We start from the raw sequence: 19,307 nt of genomic DNA on the forward strand, positions 1-19,307 counted from the left end.
GAGACTAAGGCCTTAAAACTTATGAATTTTGAGGGAATGATAGTATTGAATGCCAAGCTGTAGACAATGAAGAACATCCTGATGTGTGCATCTTTGCTGTTCAGATGTTCCAAGGTTGAGTGAAGAGCCAATGAAATGCCATTTGCTATGGACCAGTTGTGATTGTAGGCAAATTAGAGTGGATCCAAGTTGCTTCCCAAGCTGAAGTTGATGTTTCATCACCGATGTTTCAAAGCACTTAATCACAGTGGATGTGTGTGCCAGTGGGCAATGGTCATTGAGGCAGGTTACCATATTCTTCTTCGGCACTGGTATAATTGGAGCCTGCTTGAAGCAGATGGGTACCTGAGACTGTTTAAACGAGAGATTAAAGATATTGGTGAGCTCTCCAGTCAGTTAATCTGCACAGGTCTTCAGTACTCAGCCAGGTACTCCATCTGGGCTGGATGAACTCTGTGGGTTTACCCTCCTGAAGGATGCTCTAATGTCAGCCTCAGACTGAAATCACAGGGTCATTGAGGCTGTGGAAGTTCATGAAGGTTCCTCCATGTTTTGATGGCAAAGTGAGCATAGAAGGCATTGAGCTCATCTGGTAGCGAAGCCTTGTTGTCACTTACGTCACTTGATTTCACTTTGTAAGAGGTAATAGCATTCAAGCCCTGCCACTGCTGTCGAGTATTGCTCAGTGGTTCAAGTTTGGTCCAGAATTGCCACTTCACACGTGAGATGGCTTTCTGGAGATTGTACATGGACCTTTTGCATCTTGCTCACCGGACATGAATACCACTGATCTGGTCTTTGGCAGATTGCAGATTTCATGATTCATCCAGGGCTTCTGGTTGACGAAGACTTTAAATGATTTTGGTGGGGGCACACTAATCCCTATAAAATCCGTGACAACCATGGTATTGTAGCGGTGTGCTACATGCAGCGCTAAAATTACAACACGGAGTCGGTAACTGCAGTCGAAGGAAAAAACTTTATTCGAAATCTTCAGCCTCACTTTTAAGCCTCCCTCAACCTGCCCCCCATGGCGCAGAGGCTCCAAAGCTCTGTGCTCGCAAACCCCCTTAGGCTATCTAATTGTGAGTCAGTTCGGATGTGCCAGGAAATGGGTCGCCACATAACCCCCCCCCCCCCAGAACCGGCGATACACCCCCCAATGTCCACAGTCTGGGCCAGAACCTGCTTGGGAGGTCGGCCTCTGCGCCGAGGTGCCGGAAACTCGGCCGGTTGCGCCAGGTCCACATGGGCCGGTTTGAGGCGGTCCACCGTGAAAACCTCCTCTTTCCCCCCAACGTCCAGCACGAACGTGGACCTGTTGTTCCGGAGCACCGTAAACGGCCCCTCGTATGGCCGCTGCAGCGGTGGCCGATGCCCGCCCCTTCGTACAAACACAAACTTACAGTTCTGTAGGTCTTTGGGTATGCAGGTCGGGTGCCGCCCGTGCTGTGAAGTGGGTATGGGGGCCAGGTTACCGAGCTTCTCGCGTAGTCTGCCCAGGACTGCTGCGGGATCTTCCTCTTGCCCCCTTGGGGCTGGTAGGAACTCCCCGGGGACAACCAGGGGCGCGCCGTATACCAACTCGGCCGACGAGGCGTGCAGGTCGTCCTTGGGCGCTGTGCGAATGCCGAGTAGGACCCAGGGAAGCTCGTCCGCCCAGTTGGCTCCTCGCAGGCGGGCCATGAGGGCCGACTTCAAGTGACGGTGGAAACGCTCCACTCGCCCGTTCGACTGTGGGTGGTAGGCAGTGGTGTGGTGCAGCTGAGTCCCCAAAAGGCTGGCCATAGCTGACCACAGGCTGGAGGTGAACTGGGCGCCTCTGTCGGAGGTAATGTGGGCTGGTACACCAAAGCGAGATATCCAGGTGGCGATCAGGGCTCGGGCGCAAGATTCGGAGGTGGTGTCAGTGAGCGGGACCGCCTCTGGCCATCTTGTGAACCGGTCCACAATAGTCAGGAGGTGCCGTGCTCCACGCGACACTGGCAGGGGGCCCACGATATCCACATGAATGTGGTTGAAACGCCAGTGGGCGGGATGGAACTGCTGCGGTGGGGCTTTGGTGTGCCGCTGCACCTTGGCCGTCTGGCAGTGCATGCACGTTTTGGCCCATTCAATGACCTGTTTGCGGAGTCCGTGCCAAACGAACCTGCTGGAAACCATCCAGACAGTTGTCCGGATGGAGGGATGCGCCAAGTTATGAATGGAGTCGAAAACGCGGCGCTGTCGGGATGACGGGACGGGGCTGGCCGGTGGCGACGTCACAGAGTAGGGTCCTCTCACCCGGGCCCATGGGGAGGTCCTGGAGCTGCAAACCGGAGACTGCGGTTCTGTAACTCGGAATCTCCTCATCCGCCTGCTGCGCCTCTGCCAGTGCCTCAAAGTCTACCCCTTGGGAAAGGGCATGAACGGTAGGGCGAGAGAGCGCATCCGCCACGACATTGTCCTTACCCGAGACGTGCCGGACATCCGTCGTGTATTCAGAGATGTAGGACAGGTGGCATTGCTGGCGGGACGACCAGGGGTCGGATGCTTTCGTAAACGCAAAGGTAAGCGGTTTGTGGTCCGTGAACGCGGTGAAGGGCCGACCTTCTAGGAAGTACCTAAAATGCCGGATTGCCAGGTAGAGCGCCAACAGTTCCCGGTCGAAAGCACTGTATTTGAGCTCGGGTGATCGCAGGTTTTTGCTGAAAAACGCCAGGGGTTGCCAGCGACCTGCGATGAGTTGCTCCAGCACCCCACCGACTGCCGTGTTTGATGCGTCCACTGTGAGGGCGGTAGGGGCGTCCATTCTGGGATGTACTAGCATTGCGGCGTCCGCCAAAGCTTCCTTCGTTTGAACGAAAGCGGCGGCGGACTCCTCGTCCCAGGTAATGTCCTTGCTCGGACCCGACATCAGGGCAGCTGAAGGGAGGAAGCGGCGGTAGAAATCGACCATACCTACGAATTCCTGAAGGCCTTTGATCGTGGTGAACGTGGAATTGGGCTTTGGCTTGCTGGAACCATAGGTTCGGGCGCTGTGTCCAGAAACCCGGCAGTTTCAACGAAACCGCATGAACAGAGGCGGCGTCGGTCATTTCTGGTCCAAAAATCATTTGGACCATCGGGGTCACCAATTGTAGTGGTGTGCTACACGCAGCGCTAAAATTACGACACGGAGTCGGTAACTGCAGTCGAAGGAAAAAACTTTATTCAAAATCTTCAGCCTCACTTTTAAGCCTCCCTCAACCTGCCCCCCATGGCGCAGAGGCTCCAAAGCTCTGTGCTCACAAACCCCCGTAGGCTATCTAATTGTGAGTCGGTTCGGATGTGCCAGGAAATGGGTCGCCACAGTATATTAATTCAGATCCTCTGAGATCTTGAATATGCCCCAGTCCACTGACTTAAAGCAATCCCGTAGCCACTTCTCTGCCTTCTGCAACCACCTCATTGTTGTCCTTATCTCTTTAGCCTCTACTGTATTCAGGTAGGAGAAATTTGGAGTATCATGTACAGTTCTGGTCACATACTTGTAGGAAAGATATCAATAAGATTGAAAGAGTACAGAAAAAAAATTACAAAGATGATGCCCAGATTTAAGGACTTGAGGTTGAATAAGTCAGAACTTTATTCCCTGGGGCATAGGAAGGTAAGATATTAAATTGGGGCATACAAAATTGTGATGGGTATAGAAGGGTAAATGCAAACAGGTTTATTTCCACTGAGTTTGGGTGAGACTAGAAGTGATAGGTTAAAGGTGAAAGGTGAAATATTTAAGGAAAACCTGAGGGAGAGCAACTTCAGTCAGACAGTGGGGCAAGTGTGGAATGAGCTGCCAGCGAAAGTGATGGATGCAGGTTTGATTGAAACATTTAAGAGAATTTTGGATAAGTACGTGGATGGGAAGGGCATAGAGGGTTATGGTCGAGATGTGGGTTGATGGATCTAGGCAGAATAACAGTTGGGCACTTAATGCACGAAAGGGCCTACTTTAGTGCTCCATGACTCTGAGCATTCTTGGGATCACCTTTACCCTGCCTGCCAAATCCATCTCGCGCTTTCTGCCCTCCAATTACTCTTGTAAGCCTGGTGTTAAAAGTTTTATATTCATTAATGAACTCATTTGTAGCTTACTGCCAAAACATGATGTATAATTCCTCCTTTATCCTTTCCCGAAGCCTTTTGTCACCCACGGTTCCCCGAACTTGGCTTGTCTGTTGTTCACCCTAATAGGTCCACAATGCCCATGAACTCTTGATAAAATCCTTTTAGAAATCTCCCACTTGCCAACTGTTCCTTTGCCTTTAAGTGGAGTCACCCAGTTAACCTCAGCTCTATCCTGCCTAATGTCCTCACAGTTGGCTTGCTTCAGTTTAGTTTTTAAACCTATGGACCTATGCTATATTTCCCATAACTTTTAAAACTAAAAGAATTGTGTTCATTGAATCCAAAAAACACTGCAACTTCAGTTACTTGTCTTCACACAAAAGCCTCAGTTCCCCACGGTCAAAATACCCACTTAGCTTGACCAAACTTTTTATTGGTTGCTATTAGTCGATTAGCCAAACAACTATTAATTAACTATTTTCAAATGTGCTTCTTAGGGTAATACAAGTTCTGAAGAGGTGTCTTGGCCTGATGCTGTCAGACCTGCTGAGTCCCCCCAGCAGTTTGTATGTGTTACTCTGGATTTCCAGCATCTGCAGAATCACTTTTTTTTTAATGTGCCTCTTTTAGAATCTGTTTAGTGACACTCACCAGCTAGTCCCAATACTTACCTCTGTTAATCATTCGTGCCTCTTTCTCCAAGTCACAGCTTCTGTTAACTCACCTTTTCAATAATTCAGCAGCAAGTAGGGGAATTCAGCAATCTATCTGAATGCCATCAACTTGTGTCCAAAAAAATTCACTTTTGATTGAAAGATGACATCCACATTTCAAGTGGCCTTGTTCAGTTTGGGCAGTTGCCAGGGAATGGTTGAAGTTGGAGACTCGAGAGACTACAGGTGATAGATTCCAAAGCCAAAAAAACTCCTGGAGGAACGCAGTAGGTTGAGCTACTTGGGGTGTGTGGGCGAATTGTCAATGTCTCAGCCTGAATTCCCCAACTTCCTGCTAACTATTGGGAGGCCTATAGTATAACCCCAGCATAGTGATTGCCCTTATTAATTCTAGACATCACACCTAATTGGATGATCCCCCATATATTTTCTAATGTTATCTTCTCCCTAATCAGCTCTAGGCTCCCTCTTTTTTGATTTCCCCCCTGTCGTGACAGAAATTTCTACACCCCAGAACATTAAGATGCCAGTCTTGCCCTTAACCCAAGAACAATTCTGTATTTAAAATAACAACATAATTCTAAGTGTTGATCCATGTTCTAACTCGGCTAACTTGCCTGTGAGACTTTGCAATAAAGTGGATGCAGTTGAGCCTCCCAAGCTGTTACATGCTTCCTAACCTACTTCTGTCTGCTCTGCCCACTAGCTTGTGTTTTTCTTCCCACTTACAGCAAGTGGGACTTTCCACATCCCCCTACGCTGCCAAATTTGTGTATTTGATGGGTCAACAATGACCTGTTTTTTTTAACCTTCTAACAGGAAGGTCCTGTTTTTTTAAAACCATCTGCCTAATCCATTAAACTGACTTCCCTATTTCTACCTTTGTAATTGCCAATGTTTAGTAGACTTTGGCTGGGGTCTGTCTGCTCCTCCAGAATGTCTGTACCTGATCAGAGAAATCCCTGACCAGGAAAACAACCTGCCATTCCATAATCTCACTCTCAGCAGTTTTTTGAGGAGGAATTAGTACAGAGGATTCCTATGATGTTGCCTGCACTTGCTGCCCTTCCTGATGGTCACACATCTTTCTGTACCTGAAGTGTGACCAAACCTACAATCTATGACAGTTTTCCACATCCCAGATGCTCCATAACAAATCCATCTGGATGTTTTCTCTAGTCTCTAATGTTGAGCACTGGTTTAAGGAAGATTCCCCAGGCTGCTCCATGAGGCAAGGGAAAAGATTGCTGAACCTCTGGCTAGGATCTTTATGTCCTCGTTGTCCACAGGAATGGTACCAGAGGATTGGAGGGAGGTGAATGTTGTCCCCTTGTTCAAAAAAGGTAGTAGGGATAGTCCAGGTAATTATAGACCAGTGAGCCTTACGTCTGTGGTGGGAAAGCTGTTGGAAAAGATTCTTAGAGATAGGATGTGTGGGCATTTAGAGAATCATGATCTGATCAGGGACAGTCAGCATGGCTTTGTGAAGGGCAGATCGTGCCTAACAAGCCTGATAGAGTTCTTTGAGGAGGTGACCAGGCATGTAGATGAGGGTAGTGCAGTGGATGTGATCTGCATAGATTTTAGTAAGGCATTTGACAAGGTTCCACAAAGTAGGCTTATTCAGAAAGTCAGAAGATATGGGATCCAAGGAAGTTTGGCCAGGTGGATTCAGAATTGGCTTGCCTGCAGAAGGCAGAGGATCGTGGTGAAGGGAGTACATTCACATTGGAGGGTTGTGACTAGTGGTGTCCCACAAGGATCTGTTCTGGGACCTCTTCTTGTTGTGATTTTTATTAACGACCTGGATGTGGGGGTAGAATGGTGGGTTGGCAAGTTTCCAGTCGACACAAAGGTTGGTGGTGGTGTAGATAGTGTAGAGGATTGTCGAAGGTTGCAAGGAGACATTGATAGGATGCAGAAGTGGGCTGAGAAGTGGCAGATGGAGTTCAACCCGGAGAAGTGTGAGATGGTACACTTTAGAAGGACAAACTCCAAGGCAGAGTACAGAGTACAAAGTAAATGGCAGGGTACCTGGTAGTGTGGAGGAGCAGAGGGATCTGGGGGTACATGTCCACAGATCCCTGAAAGTTACCTCACGGGTAAATAGAGTAGTTAAGAAAGCTTATGGGGTGTTAGCTTTCATAAATCGAGAGATAGCATTTAAGAGACGAGATGTAATGATGCAGCTCTATAAAACTCTGGTTAGGCCAGACTTGGAGTACTGTGTCCAGTTCTGGTCGCCTCAGTATAGGAAGGATGTGGAAGCATTAGAAAGGGTACAGAGGAGATTTACCAGGATGCTGCCTGGTTTAGGGAGTATGGATTATGATTGGAGATTAAGGGAGCTAGGGCTTTACTCTTTGGAGAGAAGGAGGATGAGAGGAGACATGATAGAGGTGTACAAGATATTAAGAGGAATAGACAGTGGACAGCCAGTGCCTCTTCCCCAGGGCACCACTGCTCAGTACAAGAGGACATGGCTTTAAAGTAAGGGGAGGGAAGTTCAAAGGGGATATTAGAGGAAGGTTTTTCACTCAGAGTGGTTGGTGCGTGGAATGCACTGCCTGAGTCAGTGGTGGAGGCAGATACACTAGTGAAGTTTAAGAGACTACTAGACAGGTATATGGAGGAATTTAAGGTGGGGGGGTTATATGGGAGGCAGGGTTTGAGGGTCGTCACAACATTGTGGGCCAAAGGGCCTGTAATGTGCTGTACTATTCTATGTTCTATTAAGAGGTGGACACCTAAAGTTGGTGCCCTGTAGTCCTAAATGGTCACCCACACAACCTGGTCTAAGACATGTCATCTAGGGTATACTTGGCCACACTAATGCTTTATAGCATGTCAGAGTTTAAAATAAATTTTATTATCAAAGTATGTATATTACCAGATACTATCCTGTGAGTCATGTCTTGGAGACATTCACAGTAAAACAAAATACAATAGAATCAGTGAAAAACTACACAAAAAGACCTACAGTGCAAATGCAAAAGGAAACAAGTAATAATAAGTAAATAAAACCGAGAACAGGAGTTGTAAAGTTAGTCCAAAAGTTATGTTCAATTATCAGTGTTGTGAATGAAGTTATCCATGCTGATTCAGGGGCCTTATAGTTGAAGGGTAATAACTTCCTGCCCCTAGTGGTATGGGACCCAAGGCTCCTTTACCTTCTTCCCGATGGTAGCAACGTGAAGAGATCGTGGCCTGGATGGTGAAGGTTCCTGATGTAGATGCTTCTTTCTTGTGCAGCGCTCGTTGTAGATGTCCTCAGTGGCGAGGAGGACACTTCCTATGATGAACTAGACTGGATCCACCACTTTTTATAGGCTTTTCTGTTCTTGGGCACTGGTGTTTCCACACCGGATCATGATACAACTGTTTTAACTGTTCTCAGACAAATAGCTTTTTTTTAAAAGTTGTGTCCTTGATTGTATATTTGTAATTTGTTTTTAAAATTTCCCAGTTTAAGATGGGGAAGAGAATTACACTGAATGAGTATCATAACTGTTTTATTACTGTACAGTTTTTCCAGACTTGTGGTCATCCCGTCTATGAGAATAGAATGCCAAGTGGGTAGAAAGTGGTGAGGATACTGCTGTCCTCGTGTTGCCTGGTACAAGACTTGATTATCTTCTAGTCAGCTGAGAGCAGCATCAGCTCAAAATGACTTCTGAATTAATTGTGGGCAAAGTACACTATTGCTGAATAAGCATTTAACTTTTATATGTAACTTGAACTTGTTACTGAAGTCATTAGCAACTTTTGGTCTGGTGAATGGCAGCCAATGTTTCTCACATCTGGATGTTGGACGACACAATCCTGAGTGTAGTTATCTATTTCAACCTATAAATTTTCTGGATTAATGAACTATAACCAAACCAGGCAACTGATAATTTACTTAAAATATTATGTTGGCAGTGTGTCAAGCAAAATCTTTCACTGGAAACATTTTCTCAGTTAGTGTGGGTGATATTCTAATGATCAATATTGGAATAAACACAGCTTGCTTTAAGTGAAAAAATTCACCATTTATTTAAAGTAGCATCATCTTGTGTAGTTTTTTAGATTACTAGAAAAGATTATAGATCAGCATTGCTCTCTTAAATCCATAACTACAGTGTTTACATTCTCTTCCTGCAGATCACATTTCCTAGGCAGTTACTGATCAGACTTAAGTGTAGTAACAATGTTGGTGGCAAGATTTGCCTGTCTGAAGAATTTACCAGCATTGAGCCTACGGCCTGCCCTCGCTCTGAAAAATATCACTTGGAGGAATCATAATCTAAAGACTAGTCAGTGGCTTTTGCTACCCAAACAGGTGAGTTAAAGCATTTTCTAAAACGTTCATATAATGAGGATGAATATGTTTTATTCACTTGAGCCTTTGCTGAAAATTCTTTTCCCCCATCAATGTTACTAATCTCCCCCTGACCACTGTCAGACTGCAGCCTTTTACACTGCATTTTCTTTTGAGCTCAGTTTTCTCTCTAATTAATACTTTCTTCAGTAACTTTGCCCACCTCCACCCCAGTCTTGATTTACATAGCTAATAAAGGATTCTGTCACACTAGACTGATAACTCCAGTACTCTCCTTCCACCTCTTCATTTCTCACCTATGTATACTTGTGCTTATCTAAGTTCCACTTTCTGCATCCTAAGACTCATTCCTCTTGGGGGTTATACAATGGTACCATTATTAAGCTGTTAGTCTGATAAACTAAATGTCTGCATGTATTATGCAGAGACATGAGTTTAAATCACCTGAAGGCAGCTGTGTGTAATTTAAGTTGATTAAGTGATTAGAGCATCAATGGTTTTGAACTCTGCTGGCTCTCTAATCTTCAGTGAGATTGATGAAAATTAGGTCTTATAATTTGTATGCAGACAACAGAATTTTGAATACTTGTTATTTTTTTAATAGTGTGGAGCCTTGAGTGGTGGAAAGAAGGGCTGTGGAATTAATTCTGCAGGAGACAGGGAGCACTAATGAGATATAGTTGGGTTGAAACATGGAAATGGTATTGTTGGATGGATCCAATTAATGAATTTCTTATGGTTTGATACTTGGCTCATGTCAAATAAACGCCAAGTTCTTATAGCATTCAAATCTGCACCAGTGTTTAGAACAATGCAGTGAGTCCAATGAGATTAGGAGTGGGAATAGGTTTCTTGACCTCTTCAGTCTTCACTGCCATTTAATGCGGCCATAGCTGATCCGAATAACCACATTTCTTTCTGTGCACAGTAATTTTTTTTTGTTCATGATTCATCTAAAATGTAAGCTATGAAGGACAGAACTTGTGTATGTTTGGGCATAATGCTACATTCTGGATTTGATGGTGAATTTTTCAATTTGTATTTGAACTGGGCCCTTCTGCCTTGTATCATCCATCAATTGACTCAATTTTTCTTTCTCATGATATGACCTGCTTGGCATTCCTTAGAACCCTGTATTTCACAGATTTTGTACTTTCTGTTGCTGCCTTTATCTCATGACTTGTAAATTTTGCTATATTAAAGTAATGTAAGCAAAGTTTAAAGGTAAGAACATGTTTGGCACAGCTTTGTGGGCCGAAGGGTCTGTATTGTTTTGTAGGTTTTCTATGTTTATATTATTTCACTGTAACTGGTCTCAGTGATCACCACCCAGTTTACTATTAAGCAGCTTTTTCACACAGCAGCCTATATCTGAGTCTATCAGAGAGGTTCCCTCTTCCCCCACCCAAGTCTCTGCTTTTTCAAACAATCATGTTTTCTTCCTTTTCCAGTTTTGACAACAATCGTATTTTTCTTTCCATTGATGTTGCTGAATGTTCTGAGCATTTTTCGTTCCTAAAAATTGAGTAAAGCTTTGAGCCACTAAAGCATTAACATTCTTCCCTAAGTAAGGAGACAAATATTGTACAGTGCATTCCAGATGTGATTGCATAAACACCCTATGTACTGGAATTATAACCACTTTTGTTCAGTTTCCATTTTAACAAACTGGTTTCCCAATTTTTTTCTACATGCATACTGTATTTTACAAATCTATTAATTAGACACCTAGACCCTTCTGCAGTGTTTCACCATTTATGTAATACGCTGCCATGTCTTTGCTCACTGACTTAATCTATATCCCTTTGTAACATCTATGGCAGTTTACTTTCCTTCCTATGGTGATAGTGGAAGCAAATATAATTGTGACATTCAAGGATTCTCTATTTTCTGATCTAAAGGAAAATTCCTGAATCGAAGGAATGTTGAAAATTTGAAGTCCATGTATTGTATTTAATATTGTCTTTAATTTTTCTTGATAATCACAAATGCTATCCTTCTCCTGAAAGTTGTCATAAGTACAAAAATACTTATTTTGTATAAACTGGAAGACCACTTTAAATGTTCCAATCCCGTAACCTAATTTGGCAGTTCATTTTAAATCCATTTTCATGTCCTTATAATTGCCTTGAATTAAGTTTAATACTAGTCTTGTAACTGTTCTTTTCTTCCTCAAGACAAATGTAAACTTCCATTTAAAATTATGGTTGCTACTACCTTGAAGTGCCTTCATGATGTGTAAAATATGAGAAATTCTGTAGATGCTGGAAATCCAAAGCAACGCAAAGTGCTAGAGGAACTCAGCAGGTTAGGCAGCATCTAAGGAAATTAGTAAACAGTCAATGTTTCGGGCCAAAATCTTCCATCAGGACTACTTCAGGGATTGGTGCTTGCCCTAGTGCCCTGAAGAAGGGTCTTGCCCTGAAACGTCTGGATTTTTTTTCAGTATGTAGATTAAATTTGATCCCTCTTAACCCCTGAATTATTACCTTATCTCTCTGTCATGCTTCTGTTAATATTTTCCTTATGCTGCTGCCTATAGCCACTGTACACTGCTACCACCAGTGGCTTCTTGCCTCTGTTATTTCATATCAACAGCCAAACTGTCTCTACATCTGGTTTTCCTGCTGAGTCATCCCTTTATATTATACTATCATTAATTACTGAGCCACTCCTCTACCTTTTTCATGCTTACTAAATATCTAGTACTGTTCGATAGTGTTCAGTAGTGGATAGTGGAATATTTGAGTTGCAGTCTGTCATATTTAAGCCATTTCTCATCCTTCTATTTGCACTCAAACCAATTGTTTCATTCCAAAGGCCAAGTGTGTCCACCTTCTCATTTATTAACCAAACGGACTGAAAGATCCTCACTGACTTGGACAGTTGCAAAGGTTAACCCTCATACAGTTGTATTCCCCTGTACCCAACCAATCAGTGAATACCCATCTCGTGATATTCACACCTCATTCAATACAAAGCATACATGTATTTCTCCCCTCCATGAAGTACGGAGTGTTCATAGCTAAGCCCTCCAGCTCCAACTTGATACTAAAGCTCCTCAATCTGCTGATGTTTTCCTTGTGTTAACTAATGAATTCATTGTAACTGTCATTTTCCTTTTTATATTTTAATATTTACTGGCAATTCTATATTATTTTTAACCTTGGCCTACCAGATACCATCACCGACTTTTTTTCTCCAAGTAATGGCATTCTGAAAGGCTGGACACACCTTAACTGCTTGATAAGCTAAAAGAAACTCACAAGCTTCTCACATATCAGCCACTGAACTTGCATCAATATAAACCAGTGGTAATTGTGCACACATTCTGGTCCTAATTTCCTCTGTACACCATTCAGTGTTGCATCATCCTGAGAGGCACTGATGTAATGTTTGGCTCTCTTGATAGGGCACCTCTTCCAGGTTTCTTGAATGCCGGTTTCTCCTTACCACTTGACTCTAAAATGACATGAGTCATAATGTACTGCTATTCCCAACAGCAGCACATTGGTCCATGTGTTGTTAAAGCGCGGTGGTGAAAGGGGGCAATTCTTATCAGGCATGCCTTCGATGTCAAGTCAGTATGCGCAGAGAATTATTACTTATAATGTAAGGCTCTGCTGTTGGTTATTTCTTGCACAATGAAGGGAGAGAGAAATTTCATAGTGTGATCTTGGAAGAGAAATACTACTTCTTAGGCTTTTGTTTTATTTGCCACATCACCCTTTAAACCTTAGGGATTCTTTAAGTAATGGGTTGAAGAGAGGCTTTAATTTGCATTTTTCCCCTCTGTTCCTTCTGTACATCTGCCCTATATAACATGCAATGCACTTCTAGGGGTAATATTTCAGGTACTAAATTTTATTTTGTATTTTGTTGTGCATATATACGGAACAGTGTCAGAAAAAGACCAGTAGCATCATGAAGGATCCCACCCATTCTGCTTATGGACTGTACGTTCCTCTCCCAACAGGAAGTGTATTATCCACACCAGGACCATCTGACTCAAAAATGGTTACTTTCCCCAAGCCACCCCCCCCCCCCCCCCCCCCCCGGCACACCACCACTACTTAATCATTTCCTGTTAGTCATCTTGTGTACAGACACTTCTTGGACATAACTTTTTGGATGGACATAAATCTATGTATATAGGCTATCTTGCATATTGTATTTCTTATGATTGTGTTTATTTTGGTGCTGCAACTGATCCAGAGTTAAAATTATTTTGTTTTCCTTTATACTTGTGTTCTGGAAATGACATTAAACATCTTGACATCAAGAAAGACAAACAAAAGAAAATCTGTAGATGCTGGAAATCTGAGCAACATGCACAAAATGCTGGAGGAACTCAGCAGGTTAGGCAGCACCTATGGAAAAGAATATAGTCAACATTTCAGGCAGGAAGAGTTTTGGCCCAACCCGAAACATCCACTATACTCTTTTTCCATAAATACTGCCTGGCCTGCTGTTCCTCCAGCATTTTGTGTGTGATGCTTGACATTAGGGATCAGTGCTGCAAGGTTTAATGAAGGGCTGGTGTCCATCTAATATTAGTTTTTTTAACTAATAATTACATCCACCTTGGTACTATTGTTTAGACTGCCATGATTTCATAGATAAGGTGCCATTCTCCAAAATTGAAGACACAATATGCAGTGGATTCTAGTTAATTCAGACATATCAGGACTATACATTATGGCCTAATTATGCAGCTGCCCCAGTTAGCTGAAGTTTCATGGAAATAGTTAAAGATATGAAAAAAAGACAAAGTGCTATTTAACTGAATAACAAACTATTTGCCTGTGTTATTGAAATACAGAATAAATTAGAGTACCAATACTACTACAGTGCTATAAAACTGGGTGTCAGTTCCTAATAGTTATAGATGGAGGAATTCATCTAGTGTAAGCTGCAGTGTTGTTTCGACTAAATGAACAAAATCAGCACAGACACCTTGTGGCATCTCGGCAGAGATGTGAAATTTTTAAAAATCAAAATAAAAAAAACAAAATTGTCAAAAATCACTGCCTTTTCAGTGTCAATTAGCCTAAATGGGTAATGTAGCACAAACTGACTCTATTTAAAAACTGTTTGCAACAGTCTCCTATTCCAATTAAGTGGCATAGTGATTCAAATAAATCCCAGCCTTTTTCGCAATCAGTTTTTGTTCTTTAATAGTTGTCCCAAATAAGCGGCTGCCCTGATTAACCGATGGCCCAATTAACTGGAATCCACTATACTACTGAACTCTAATTGTAAGCATAAAGCTCTGTGACCTTGATAAAGACGAAATGATCTGGCAGGAAGTGTGACATTTATATCTGCTGGCGAATGGTATGTTCCTAGCCAAAAAGTTATAGATTGAAGACAGTGTATCATGATGGCATTATATAGAAAACATTTAAATCAAGTGTTACCATAGTGTAGTATTCATTGTGAAGTTTGTCAGCAGTTCATTACCAGTGTTTTTAAAGAGGAAGTTGTATGAAACTGCTCATTTGGTTCTCTTCCAGTGATGATTGAGTTAAGAAAGTTAATAGTTAACTAAAGTAATTTGCTGAATGGCAGTACATACCATGTGGTAGTAGTAGTTCACTACGTTTGTGCGAGTTATAACTGCTAATTTTGGTTTTAAGATGGCATTGTTGAAACACTGCAACACCTTACTAGCAGCAAATAAAATTACTAATTATTCCATTAATCTCACTTTTTCTGAAAAACGATCACAGCAATCAATAGCCTGTAACAACACTTTCGGAGTTGAGCTTCTGAACTATCTATATGACCTGGCATTTTTTGTAGCGTGAAGTCTCAAATGTGCAGGGCGGTTGTGGCATGGCGTGTATGGGCCGAATGGAGGTAGTGTGGCCCGGGCCCGAGAGCAAGGAATGAGCCAAAGTTTTACCATTGCTGCAGTGGACTGGGAGCCAATTTGAAGCGTCAGATCCAATGTGAGTTGTGCCAGGCAAGGCAGAGTTGAGACAGCGGAGTTCAATCCTGACAGCTGGAAATGAGCCAGTGTTTGACATTTTAAGCGCTGGGCCAAATAGAAAGTCAAGGTGTCGGGGCCAGAGGCAAGCAGTGATTTTCAGGTCACTGCCTGGCGAGGTTTGCTTGATTGTGGCTGCAGCCTGCAATAACAGACTCCTGGATCAGCTGCAGTGATGACTGGCTTTGTGGCTATGAACTTTAGTTCTGTATGCTATTAACTTGTTGCTTGCACAATTTTTTTTGGCACATCGGATATTTGATGGTCCTTTTTACTGGATTCTATTATGCTTGATTGTTTTGTGGCTGCCAGTAAGGAGACAAATCTCAAGGCTTATATATATAGTATACATTGATCATAAGTGTACTTTAAACTTTAGTTATTAGAAAATCAACTGAAAAGGCAGCTTAAAGTATTGGTATACATATTGTCATGTATTTGGGTGGTGTCTGTTTCCACATTCTCATTGCATGTGCAGATGCGTTTCTTCCTTAAATATATTTTTCTGAACCTGAATGTTCACCTTTACCAGAATTATGCCACCAAGTCACGTGTTGCTGTACGGCGAGCAAAAACAATGCGAGAGAAGATGAAGGAAGCAATGTTCAGCCCATCACTGGAGACTGCAGCCAAATGTAAGGTCCAGATTCAGTGAAACATCCTTCTGTAAAACATTCATGGGCTTTTACTGGGGTAGTTTTATTGTTTAGAGATTATATTGTTAAAAAATGGGTCCACAAACTTGACATTCCGATGCTTATAAGGCATCTCCATAGGAGAAAATTGAGTACATTTTGTGTAGTTGCTCTTGTATATCAGAATCAGACTTTAATCGCCAAGTACCTGTGCACATACAAGGAATTTACTTCCGGCAGATGTTGTTTCTCTGCTCATAACAATAATAATGATAAATATAAATGAAAATATAGATTATACATACAAGTAGTGCAATCCAAGTAATAGTTAGCCGACAGTTAACGGCAGTTAACTGTTCAGCAAAGTGACCGCAGTAGGGAAAAAACTTCTCCAGTGCCTATTAGTATTAGTCTGGAGGGATCTGAAGCGCCTACCAGGCGGAAGCAGTTCAAACAGTCTGTGCGCAGGATGGAAGGAGTCCTTTATGATGTTCCTCGCCCTCTTCTTCAACCTGGAAGAGTACAGGTCCACAATAGAGGGCAGGGAGGCTCCAATGATGAGCTCGGCAGTCCTCACTGTGCGCTGTAGTCTGGTTCTATCCTACTTGGTGGCAGCTCCAAACCACACAGAGATGGATGTGATCAATTTAAACATTTCCCAACTTTCGATCATCTCTCCTAAGCCATTCATTTTTCTTTTCCAAGTTCTGTTTGTTCCAACAGGACTGCTGCACCTCTTTAGTTTTCTGTTCCTTTAGTTGTGAATTTGTTTCTGCACAATCATCCTTTCTTCTATATTGCCATATATTTAAATCCTTGATGAACTACAACTTGAGCATTTAATTCATTATTTATGCTCCTCAATTCTTACAATGAATAATGTGTTAACATTGTGAAAAGGCAGTTTAGGCTCAGCATGGGTTTTATTCACAATTAAATTTTGGCTGCTGTACAAGCATTGTCAGATTAGAAATAAGGCAGAACTTTATTTATACCACTCCCTTAATTTGCATTAACTTGCCATTTGGAAACCCTTCAGTAAGTTTTCCCATTAAACAAGAATTATGGATGATGAATTGGATTGCCTGAAACTTAATATGTGTGAAAGTATCTTGGCTGTCTCTACAACATGCTCTGAAAGCTGAATTGTTGAATTTCAGTTGATAACACTGGAAGATTGTTCATTGCTGGAGGAGCAGCTCTTGGTATCGGGGCACTTTGTTACTATGGACTGGGAATGTCCAATGAGATTGGAGCTATTGAAAAAGCTATGTAAGTATATAGCTCTTGGCAAGTAGCTATGTTGAGTAATAACACAATTGATTTGTAAGAAACTTAATTTCAACTTCTCAGTGTTGATAATTTTAAACAAATAAGTTCTCAATCTTGTGCTGTTCAGACAGTGTTCTACACAATTTGGTCAGAAACACTACCTCTCTTTATGATATTAGGTTCTTGATTAGTCAGGGCATCAAAGGTTACAGGGAGAAGGCAGGAGAATAGGGTTGAAAGGGATAATAAATCAGCCATAGTGGCATGGCAGAGCAGACTCATTAGACTGAATGGCCTAATTCTGCTCTTGTGTTTTATTGTCCTCACTTAAATGTTAACTTAATAATCAGATATTTTTTGAATATTTGATCACTGGATGAGAGAGAAGTCACATCATGTACTGGTTCTGGTCTGGCTGTAGCAGTCATTGGATGGTGATCAGCAATGAGAATACTAGCTTTCACAGCCCTGTTCTTCTCTATTCAATCTAAAGGTTAACTATAGATCCACTGTGAAACCAGCTGTGATTCACATGCAGGTCAAAATTGATACCTTCTAGAGCATATTGTTGCAGTGCATGCAGACCATTTAGAGGCTTGCATTTTGGTTTCCATATATTTTTAAAATCATGTTGCTGTTACTGCACCTGTAACCCTTTCACTGTGGCTCGTAACAAATTAGGCTTGTTAGCTATTTCTGACTAACAGCCACATGATTCAGCAATGTATGGGTAATAGTGAGATGGCTATTTTCAGTAAACGACGCACACCTAGGACTAGGTTCAATGCAAACAGAAAAGTTGGTATGTTCTATTAAGGGAGCGAAAATTATGGTGAATGCTGTATAAATACAGTCCTATGCAAAAGTTATCATTCACCAGGAAATAATGGAACTTACACCAATATCAACAGTGTAAGTATATTTACAAATATTTCAGCTTTAACAAACGTTCAACAGAAAAGGCATCCATTACAGTTAAACCAGTCTATTATGTGCACATAAACATTCATTGATGTGTAGTCATGTGCTTCACTTTAATTACTCACAGCACTGAACTCATATTCTGCTTGAAAGGCACCAGACATGATTCGAGCTTTTCTCAAAGCCTGTTACGAACTGATACAATATTGTTATGCTAATCAAATGATGCGTTATATTAACAGAAGCAAAATACTGGACTGTAAAATTTGAGTAACAGAACTACAAAAAATCTGCAGAAAATAAAATATCCAACAGCATAACTGTAGTAATAAAATAAAATATGTTCTTAACCAAGGTATTAGGAAATTTTAATTCAACTCATTTAACAGATCATTATGGGCTGAAGTAACAAATAAGAAAAACTAATCTCAAAGATAAATTTTAAAAGTTGTTTATTGTTTTCCTATGTCATTATTTCTGGCTATTTCCCAAGGTTACTTGTTAGGTTCTCGTCTGATAACTGGGTTTATAGGCAGGTAAGTTTAGCTATTAAATCAAGTATCAAGAACAATACTGAGTTATGCAAGTTAATTTATCAGAGAAAATGTAGTGGTAATCTTGCAAAATCCTGTTGGAAGAATTTCACTGTGGTAGTTATGTCCGTATCTTACCCTCCCAAGACACCTGATTCATTGAACAAAAAATGATGCTGAAAAATAGAATGGTGAACAAATTTCGATCTAGAATCCAATCTGCTTAAAAAGTTACTAACTAAAATTGTCTTGCAGCATCTGGCCACAGTATGTAAAAGAGAGGATTCATTCCACATACATGTATTTTTCGGGAAGTGTGGGGTTAACAGCACTCTCAGCTGTGGCAATCAGTAGGTCACCAGCGATCATGAATCTGATGATGAGGAGTTCATTTTTGGTAAGTGGCTGAAAATAATGATAATTCTATTGATGTTTGCTGTGCAGAAGCTTTTTACTGTTACCCTAATAATTATTTTCAATATCCCCTTAAAGGAATGTCATGTGTAGTTTTTTTTAACCCAAAATATTTTCTGGCTTATTTTTTTGTTGGCTTCTTCAATAAATGTTAGTTTGAGAATGACTTGCTGTTTCGGCCACAGCCATTTTACAAATATTGTTGCCAGCTAGTTAGGCTTCTTCTGCATTTAACATCTGAGAATATGTTTAAATATGACAATAGTGTTATAAATGTGGTCCTTCAACATTTACTGTGGGCTACTTGGCATTTGTTTAAGTATGGGGAAGGAAAACCCTGTCATGGTAGCAGTCGCTGTACTCCTCAGTTAATGAACCATTGCTCATCAATGTTTCAATTATTTAACAGAAGAATGTCGAAGAATGTCATGTTGTGTAGCCCTACCACCACACTATGTG

The 19,307-nt window shown here is 41.9% G+C and overlaps 1 protein-coding gene across 2 annotated transcripts in view; it reads left to right on the forward strand.

Moving 5' to 3' along the window:
* Nucleotides 1-19,307, forward strand: part of ghitm (growth hormone inducible transmembrane protein) — a 31,562-nt gene that overhangs the window by 3,174 nt on the left and 9,081 nt on the right. For both annotated transcript variants that reach the window (XM_059946285.1, XM_059946286.1), the window contains exons 2-5: nt 8,904-9,081; nt 15,606-15,708; nt 16,869-16,980; nt 18,690-18,831. In XM_059946285.1, coding sequence (XP_059802268.1) covers nt 8,950-9,081; nt 15,606-15,708; nt 16,869-16,980; nt 18,690-18,831 — 489 coding nt within the window. In that variant the 5' untranslated portion in view covers nt 8,904-8,949. The remainder of the gene's footprint in view (nt 1-8,903; nt 9,082-15,605; nt 15,709-16,868; nt 16,981-18,689; nt 18,832-19,307) is intronic.

Source organism: Hypanus sabinus, chromosome 21 (genome assembly GCF_030144855.1).
Source record: "Hypanus sabinus isolate sHypSab1 chromosome 21, sHypSab1.hap1, whole genome shotgun sequence".
NCBI classification, from domain to species: Eukaryota; Metazoa; Chordata; class Chondrichthyes; order Myliobatiformes; family Dasyatidae; genus Hypanus; species Hypanus sabinus.